Source organism: Ambystoma mexicanum, chromosome 14 (genome assembly GCF_040938575.1).
Source record: "Ambystoma mexicanum isolate Mex_15411 chromosome 14, UKY_AmexF1_1, whole genome shotgun sequence".
Lineage (NCBI taxonomy): Eukaryota > Metazoa > Chordata > Amphibia > Caudata > Ambystomatidae > Ambystoma > Ambystoma mexicanum.
The window spans coordinates 412,515,651-412,525,505 of NC_090940.1; the positions used below are offsets into that span (position 1 = coordinate 412,515,651).

Consider the following 9,855-nt stretch of genomic DNA (forward strand, 5'->3'; position numbering starts at 1 on the left):
ATGGCAATGCTGATTGCCAAATGCAACCTAGAATTGTGGGGAATTCATTTTCTTAAATCCCAAAAATGGGTGCAGTACCAGTACTCACCACTATCCAAAAGCCGGCAGTTTAAAACCACCCTGTGTTTCTCTGAAGGCAAGCCAAAGTGCCTATTTCAAACATTGCAATATGTGCAAAATATTCACTGAACACCAGCAGACATTTGGTAGAATGGAGTTTTGTGTGCCTACAAAATCTGGGAAATGAAGAGCCCAGAACAATGCTTATAACAAAACTGGCTGAGCTATGGAGTCAGCAGTTTAAGTTGCACTGGATTTAAAGACACTAAAATCGAAAATGTTTAGATTAAATGAGTGACCTATGTTTGGTGTCACATGCCTTTGTAACTGTTGAAATGTCATAGTTTTGCACTTAGAATCAGCATTCTAGCTGCATATGTAAAAATGTTTAGTTTTATTTGAATGCAGGAACTGGGGAACAAAAAGTGACATTTTATCTGAAACCTGGCTTAAGGAACTGAATTCTGCCTGGCAACTACCCCCATCACGAGTGAAACTTGAGTCACAGCTGTGTTCCCAGGCCTAGCTGCCCTTTTGCTGCTCACACTAAGGATATGCCATCTATCTGATAATTGAATTACCTGTGCTCTGCAGGAGAGTGAACAATGCAACTCCCTTCACCCAGGCAGAGGGTTTATTGAGAGGATCATAAATGGCTTCCTCTTGAACAATGAGCCTCTCCTGACTCAGGCAAAGGTTTTATTACAGCAGTCGTAAAATGTAGCTTCCTCTTGGCAGAAGCTGGGAGGAGCACTGCCTGTGAGAGCAAGCTGGCTTGGCAGAACTGGATAAACCAGTATTTCTACCTTGTGCTGAGAGGAAACCACACCCCTTTGGAGCCAGAACATAACTTTAAAAAGATGGATCATTCATAGAGCGGACATGTGAAAATTTTATAAATGATACCATAATTCTTGTGATTTTTCTGCCCACATTTTAAGAGGTTTTTCGACCCGGTGGCGTGTTCAGGGGGGTGTTAGCGGAAAAGTGGATATTACTCTAAATGTATGCATGTTAAAAGTCTGAAACTTCATCAGTTAATGTCCATACTCCCTGCGCACATGTATGTAAAGTTGGGTCAATGTCAGAAATTGAAAAATCAGTTAAAAAGTCAATTATGTGCCATTTCTGAATGCAAGCTCTTAGAAACAGCAGATTTGGACAGAGACATGGCTAAATTCAGCCACACCATGTATATGTAATTTCAAGCAACTGTGTAACTGTGAAATATGTCTTTTATTATCAAATATAGAATGTGTGCAATCTGACAGAGGAGTGTCCTATCTGCAAGCCATAAAATGACATCCCTCTGACTCACAGTTCATTCCCCAATCAAATGATAAATGGAAGTTTGACCAATTAGAAGCTGAGAGAGAGGTAGGGTCAGTGATGCTAGAACACACCCACATTCTAAACACATAAAAGCAGACAGACAGGACAGATAGGGACCTTCAAATCCATCTGCCGCTGGAAGCTCTGCCTGAAAAATCCATACTTTACCTCCATCAAACCTCCAGAGAGCCAAACTAGAGACTTCAATCTATCCAGAACTAGAGACCCAGACCAGAGAACCAGAGAGAGCTGACCCAGATCACTGTGAAGTGCAGAGACCAGAGGCGAGTTTAAAACCTGACCAGATCCATGGCGAGGCCCATTTCACTCAAGAATATAGTGTGAGTACCTAGAAAACTGTGCAGAACCAATCTCCTAGTTAAAATAATATAATTCAATCTATTTAATCTAAGTAGAACTGCCTCCTAACTGTCACCTGTCATTTGTAAAGCTGTCACTTGTCATTTCCTAGTTGCAAGCTGCACTTGTCTTTTTGAACTTTAAAATTTCAAATCTGAAAAACGACCTTCACAAAATCGCTCATATCTCCGCAACCGTTTGTGCTAGAGACTTGCAGTAACTTTCATTTTGAAGCTGAGATCCTAGGCTTTCCTAGGACCCCAAAACGATAGAGATAGTCCTTGTGGTTCCTCTTTAATAGCGCCTGGCGCATCCGCGAATTTTGCCGCGATTTGCAAATTTCTTCACGTGTAAAAAGACAGCAGTTTTGCTTTTCCTTGCCAAAAACTTCGTTTACCTGCTAGTTACTACTAAAGCATTGTTAAGGTGATCCTGAATTCATAGAGAGTAGCTATCACTCACCCTGAACCTCTGAAAGGGAATTAAAAGCATTTCCAGCATATTTCTCATCCATTGCTAGCACATATCCAAGCATTTTGCCTGTGTTTTCAAAACTCCTATCTGTTTTCTGTAGTGTAAGCTTGCTGGGGTGAACTGATTTACATTGATTGCATTTCTGAGAACTGTGTGTTTTCCTTCCATTTCCTTGCCTTGCATCAAGGGGGGGAGGGGATTGCCAGAGAAAAGTGATTACATTGTTTGGTTGAAATCATATTGAGTATTTTCTGTACTGCATTCATTGAATATTGCATCCACCTGAGCTTACATAAAGCATTCTGTACCACCTTCTTCTTTTGTTCCTATTCACCTGTGTGCTATCTTATCCATTTCATCTCAACTCATTAGTGATTATAAAGAAGCGTGCTAGTGCCAGATTCTCCGTTGTTAATATTTATCATATCAGATTAAGTGTGCTATTCAATTATTAATTTATTATAAAGTGTGATATATAGATATTTGAAATTATCAAATAAACCTTTTAAACTTGCAAAACAGAACTACTTCTTGGCTCAGTGGGGTCAGGGGGATTCCAAGAGAGGGGTGTTATATAGGGGTAGTCATCCAGAACGCATGAACTGGACATAAAGATATATCAATAAGGGTTTTCATTCAGTATTATAGACTAGGCGTTGACTTAGCTGTAGTGTTGAATTGAATCCTCTTACAATCCTCCTTCCTTTGCTCTCATCCCTCGCAAAGTTCACATGCTGCGGAAAGTCATGGCAGAAGTTCATGAATTACTGCACAAAGCAGCGATCAAACCGGTTCCTTATCCACAGAAAGGAAAAGATTTCTATTTTCGATTCTTTCTAATCAAAAAGAACAACGGTCAATGGAGGCCCATATTGGACTTGAGGGCACTCGACAAATGCATCAAACGCATCAAATTCAAAATGATATCCCCGCAAAGCGTCTTACCGTGGCTGAACAAAAACGACTTCCTAGCCACTCTTGACTTAGAAAACGCATATTTCCACATTCCAATTCATCCTGCCCACAGACAGTTCCTCAGGTTCGCTATAGGAGACCTACATTTCCAATTCAGAGTACTCTCGTTGGGGCTATAATCAGCACCAAGTGTATTTACCAAATGTCTGGCGCCCGTAGCAGCGAACCTCAGAAGGTTTGGAACGGAGGTCTTTCCATATTTGGACGACTGGTTGATAAGGGCAAGCTCCTCCAGTCAAGCTCAATTGGCAGTATCGATAACGATAAAACTCCTAAAAGGGTTAGGTTTTTCGATAAACATAAAATCCTGCCCAGTACCCAGCAAAACCGTTCTCTTTCTGGGGGCCGAGTTCGACAGGACCATTCCCAGGGTAAGACCATCGGCGGACAGAGTAACAGCCATCCTCCGCTCGACATCATTGTTCTTAGAAAAAGAGACGACCACGGTACATTCTTTCAAATCCCTCCTCGGTATGATGTCCTCATGTATATTTCCCATACCAAACTGCAGACTTCGCATGAGACCAATCCAGGAGGCCCTGGACCACCAATGGAAGCAAGCCATGGGTTCATGGGAAGATGTAGTCCAGATATCGACGGCAGTGCACAAGGCGCTTCGATGGTGGAATACTCCACGGAACCTGCTTCAAGGGATGCCATTCAGGCACCAACGTCTAATCTTCTCCTAAGGACAGATGCGTCCCTTTCGGGATCGGGAGCGCAGGAGCTTGGTCAGACCAGGAATCATGGCTCCACATCAATGTCCTAGAGCTCAGGGCGATACGTTGGGCTCTAAAAGCTTTCCTTCCAGTAGTGGCGGGTCAAGTCTTCACCATCCAGACAGACGATACAACCTCCATGCACTACACAAACAAGCAAGCAGGCACGAAGTCAGAGATCTTATCACAGGAAGCTCAACTACTATGGTCATGGGCCTTGCATCACAAAGTCCAGATCAGGGCGGAACATCTCCCGGGAGTGGACAAGGTCTTAGCGGGCAAACTGAGCAGGGAGTATGTGTCATCCCACGAATGGGAGTTTGACGAAAGGGAAGTTCAACGGATTTCTCTGTATGGGGCCATCCACAGATCGACCTCCTTGCCACCAGAGTCAACAGAAAATGTCAAGCATTCGCCTCAAGGTACCCGGAACATCAGTCAGCAGGAGATGCATTCTCGGTGGACTGGACAGGGAAGTTCCTTTATGCCTGTCCCCCATTCCACTCATAGCCAGAGTTCTGCGCAGAATGAAGGAACAGGATTGCTCCATGATCCTAATAGCGCTGGACTGGGTGCGACAGATCTGGTACCCGAGACTGCAGCATCTATCCCGGTGGCCTCCTATTTGCCTCCAGGCACATCAATACCTCTTGACTCAGCAGAACCACAAAGTCCTCCACCACGACCCACCGAGCCTCTCCCTCAAGGCCTGGTTCCTGAGCAGCGCAAACTCATTAACTTGAACCTTCCGGCGGACTGCTGGGACATAATCAGGGCCTCTAGAGCCCCCTCGACAAGGATCACTTACGTGTGGAATTGGACCCGCTTCTCTAAGTGGTGTGAAACATCTACGATTAACCCACTTACAGCTTCAGTAGTACAGATACTACCTCACTTATTACATTTGGCTAAGACAGGTCTCTCCCTATCCTCCATCAAAGTTCACCTGTTGGCCATATCGGCATATGCGACGACTCCAGAAGCGCAGTCATTGCTCTCTTACGGCCATCAAGATCTTCCTGAAGGGATTGATGCGTACTCCACCTCCTACTCCCTCATCCGTTCCTTCCTGAAACCTAAACACTGTACTAACAGCCCTCATGGAACCACCTTTCAAACCCATTCACAGATGTGAAATAAAATTCTTATCTTGGAAAACAGTTTTTTTGATAGCCATGACTTCGGCCAGGAGGATCAGTGCATTACAAGCCTCGTCTTCAGAACCTCCTTTTACTTTGTGTCAGCAACGCCGCATCATTTTGAAGACACACCCAAAGTTTCTGCCTAAGGTCTTATAGGAAATGACACTCAGAGGGCATTGTTCTACCATCTTTCTTCCGGAACCATACCTCGGAAGCGGAAAGAGCTTTACATTCCCTAGATATGACTAGGGTTTTGAAATTCTATTTGCAGACAACTAAGGAGTTCCGGTTATCTAACATACTGTTCATTGCCTTTGCTGGCCGCACAAGATGGCACCTTATCTCAAAAGAAGGTCTGGCAAGATTGGTCTTGTTATGCATCACCCATTGTCATCAATTGAAGGTCAACCACCCTCTCCAGACCGCCTTCAGCACACTCCCATCAGAGTGAGAGCATCGTCAGTAGCGTTTCACGCAGGGGTACCCTTGAAGGACATCTGCAGAGCCTCTACCTGAAGCACTCTGCACACGTTCGCCAAACACTACTGCCTAGCAGAAGATGCCAACAAGGAATCTGCAGTTGGACAGGCAGTGCTCCGCCACCTCTTTGCATAAGGTAGGACCAGCCGCCTTTCCCGCCTTTCCGTGAGTAGGTAACAGTTGTGTTGCTGCATGTTAAAGGTTTGTCAGAAAACACTTTTCTGCATCACGCTTATATATGTATATATATGTATGTGATGGTGGCATGCTTTAACTGCTTGGTATTTTATTCAAGCATCTGAATCTATGAAAGATTCAATGCTGGAGAAGTCTTACTTACCTGTAACTTTATTTCTCCAGCATTGGTATCTTTCATAGATTCGCATGCGCCCACCTGCCTCCCTTGAGAGGCTGCTCCTACGCTCAGCACCCATCATACTGTAGTTTCTACGGTTCAAAATCTGAAGATGGCTGACTGGGGCGGAGCTTAAACCCGGTCACCTCATTGGTTGGAGCCATAAAGGACCAAAGTGAGGTGGAGGGACTACACAGTAGAATGGCTCATAGGCCACAATGGAGTATTTACATGCATTCTCTAGGGGAGAAGGGATGTATATTAAAAATTGTAGTAATTATTTTTTATCACTGAGGATTCCCAGTCTGACGACAGGGAATATTCAAGCATGTGAATCTATGAAAGCTACCAATGCTGGAGGAATACAGTTACAGGTAAGTAACTAAGACTTATGTCTCCCCGGCCCCCTTAGCAAAAACAAGTGATTGGACTCAGACGGGCAGAAATAAAATACACAAACCATATAATATCATAAAACAATTGGCGTGTTATAGGCACGTTATTTACACTATATATATATATATATATATATATATATCAATAAACACACATACACTTGGATATATGTAAGAATTCAAATATAGGTTACATCACCGTTAAGCACGAGGCAGAAGAAAACTTCATCTTGGCCACCACAACACTGCTTAGTCCCTCAGCAGGTAGGCAAGAGATCACTGCGTCTAACAGGGTCTGAAGCGGAGCGTCCTCCCTTTCAGCATGGACAATACAATAACTATTCTCCGCAGTAAGTCCACACGGATAATGTTTGTGACCATTCTCTGTTTTCGCTGCTACTCTCTTATTCTGTGAGGCCCGCGAAAACGCAGACTTTATTACTGTGATTGAAGATGAGTGTTAAAAAATGGCTGCGCATCAAAGTCATGTTTTTCTGGCTCGCATTTTTCACACATTACAGTTTATGATGACATTACTTGGTAATGCAAAACATAAAGCAAGTTGGAGCTCTTTTTTTTATATTTTCTTTTTTTCTTTTTTTAAGCTTTGGGAAAATTAATCAACTTCCTTTAAAGTAACAATACAAAGGTTAATTTCAAGCAGTGTTTAATCAGCGTATGTTTCAAGTTTGTTCGTAGCCATAATAAGGGTTGTAGTGTCTAGAAATAGATCATTTTCTTCCACAAGGTGTCTTTGGTTAATACCTTCAACTCGTGCATATGTTATGGTAATACAGCCCACTTGACATGCCACCTTGCTTATCCGTGAGACTGGCACTGGCCTGATCTGTCCTCTATTGGTTGCCAGACACCAATTACCAATGCAAGTAGATATCTATTGTGCTGATTGGTCCTGTCAAGCATCTTCCTCAACAGCCAACCTCAGATCATCTCCACTTATCCTAATCTTGCAGAGCCACCTTCATTGTTCTTTGTTCCAGATTCTGTAATCATCTCTCTGGCAATCCATAAACATTCCCAACAGTCGGGCCTTTTGCATTGACATGTCATAGTCAATAAATGTATGCTGGACCTTTTCTAAATCTCTGCAAACATTTCAAATTGGTATTACCAGTATATGCTGTCCTAAACCTTCCCGGTTTGTAGGCTGACAATTTAAACGGTCACCAGGATCTAGTCTGCTACTATTTAATGCTGGAAATAAGCAATTTAGATTGAGCTGTTTCTCCATGGATTGAAATCTTGCCTGCTCTTCATGGGTTGTTTTGGAAATCAACTTGGCCAATCTACCCACCAGTGCTCAGAGCTCCTAGTTGGGAGTGTTACCAGACGCTTGCCTGTGGGGTCAACGTTTAGTAAATGCTAGATCAGAAAGGTAAAAGAAATGTAGTTTTGGTATCATTTGTGGAGGAAATTGCCAATCCTTCACCTTTTGTGTTTGTATTGGAAGACTGTTCTTTTTGGGGTGAAGCAAAGTGTTGGATTTCTGCCTGTGGAGTTTTAGCTTGTTAGACATTTGTGCATATCTTGGGAGATGGGCCTTGAGAAGTATGCGTGCAAACTGGATATTCTGAAAGAGCAGTAACTGTCAACGTTTGGATGAATGGAGAAAGCTGTGCCCTCAAGGAAAGTGCTTAGTAGGATTGACGGCAGTTGCACACAATTTATATGCCCGATTTAAAACGTTTTGCTACAAATACTACCTATGACGCTTGCTTAAAAAAAGTGCTTTTACAGAAGTTGTTGTGCTAAAGTTCTTTTTTGTTTTTCTTGCAGACTGTATTTGAGGAAAGGAAGAGGTGAAACCCGGATTTGCAAAATCTATGATTCGCCTTGCCTTCCTGAGGCTGAAGCAATGTTTGCAATTAATCCCGATGGTGTGGGAGATGCTAAAGACTGAGTCCATGCTAGTCCCATGTTACAGTGGCAATAGACTGAATTTCCAGATCTCCAGGAGTGCCTTCTTGAACTGCTTTAGTTTTCTCTGCATGCCCAAACTGCAGATGGGAGACTAATTATGCAAGAAGAAAGTTCTAGTTTGATTATGAATTGATCTGTATGTCAGAAGGGGTGTTTAAAATGTTACTCCCATTTGCAGCATCACGTTGCTCTAGAAATGCTTCATCAGATGTACTGTGATGTTCACCTATCCTAAAGATACGCTGTTCTTCACGTTATATTGTTAATTTTCTAAAGAGTGTAGGTCTCTGCATTCAAACAAGTGAGCTTGTGAATCCACAAAATGCGTTTTTGCTTTTGAATTTCTTTGTTTATCCAATCTAGTGGATCAATCTTTTAGGACATTATTGCAACATAACATTTTAGTGTTCTGGTAAAAGCAGCCAGAAACAACCAAGGACTACATTAATTTTTATTTTAAATATCAATAAAAAATGTTGTTTTTCAAGATGTAAATTATGTTTGTTCTTTAATTCGGTTATTAATTTTATGGTGGCAGTCCGTTTTGGGTTATAGTTAATCCCGCATTTGAATCCTCTTTATGGGCACTGTTTATTTCCTCATGTGGACTGGAGCGAAAAGCATGCAAGGTACCTTTTTTCACCACACTATGAAAAATTGTCTTTCTTTTTGTTTAGCAAATGATAGTTGGAATGTTTATCGTAATGAGTGTTTTCAGGAATTTCATTTTGGATTAGGCCCTTTCCTCATGCATCAGTCAATTTGCTTCCTTCATACTGGAGAACTGCCCCTCTTAGGTAAGCACGTCTAATTAATAGGTAAGTCGACACTGGCCATGGGAGGGTTTGGGGGGCAGTTTGGTCAGGTGTGGAGTATGAAGCAACCCACCCCAGGGGATGCCTGACGAGACCCTCTCAAGATGTTTCAGGTTTGAGATCCAGAAGCCCCAGAAATGGAAGCAAAGAAGGATTCGAGCCAGTGGTGAGCCACAGTAGAAGCGGACCTGCAGAAACCATTAACTACAAACCGAAGAGAATCTCTGAGGGTACCAATTTCGGTGAATAATGCTCAGGAATGGTGAAATAAATCGGTGAGTAAAAACCTTTGGTTGCAGGTTGAGTTACTGGATCCGATCAGTCAGGCACTTGAACCCTAGACCAACGTTGACCCAAATAATGGCTATTTTCTCATCTATTTTCCTTTCTATATATATTTGTATGTGCAAATAGTTTGTCACTTGCTTGTCTTGTTCAGCCTCCTTTCCAGTGGCTTATGCCTATAACCTGTATCTGCATCCAGAGCACTCCTGGCCTGATGTTACACAACAGCCCTTTAAATATGGTTATTTGAGCAAGGCTTCATAAATTCCAGGATTAATCAAAAAGGAAATTGATGCAGACCGTTGACTTTGACCAAAAGAAAACATTAAGACTGAAGAAATATTTGCTTCTGTTTTTCATAACATAAGATACAAATATGCTCTAAATTTGGTACATAATATCTTGATTGGGTCCATCTCTGATGGCTCATGTATGCCTGTTTTAAGACTGAAAGCAAGACTCCATACCAAGGGTCAGAGCTATGACAGGATTGCAGTGCACAGTGTCTAAAATGCATTCTGC

The 9,855-nt window shown here is 42.5% G+C and overlaps 1 protein-coding gene across 4 annotated transcripts in view; it reads left to right on the top strand.

Annotated features, from left to right (window-relative positions):
* RAD51 (RAD51 recombinase) overlaps positions 1 to 8,728 on the top strand; it is a 709,369-nt gene extending 700,641 nt beyond the window's left edge. For all 4 annotated transcript variants that reach the window (XM_069637566.1, XM_069637568.1, XM_069637567.1 and 1 more), the window contains one exon: positions 8,090 to 8,728. In XM_069637566.1, the coding sequence (XP_069493667.1) occupies positions 8,090 to 8,213 (124 nt within the window). In that variant the 3' untranslated portion in view covers positions 8,214 to 8,728. The remainder of the gene's footprint in view (positions 1 to 8,089) is intronic.
* Positions 8,729 to 9,855: the final 1,127 nt, after the last annotated feature.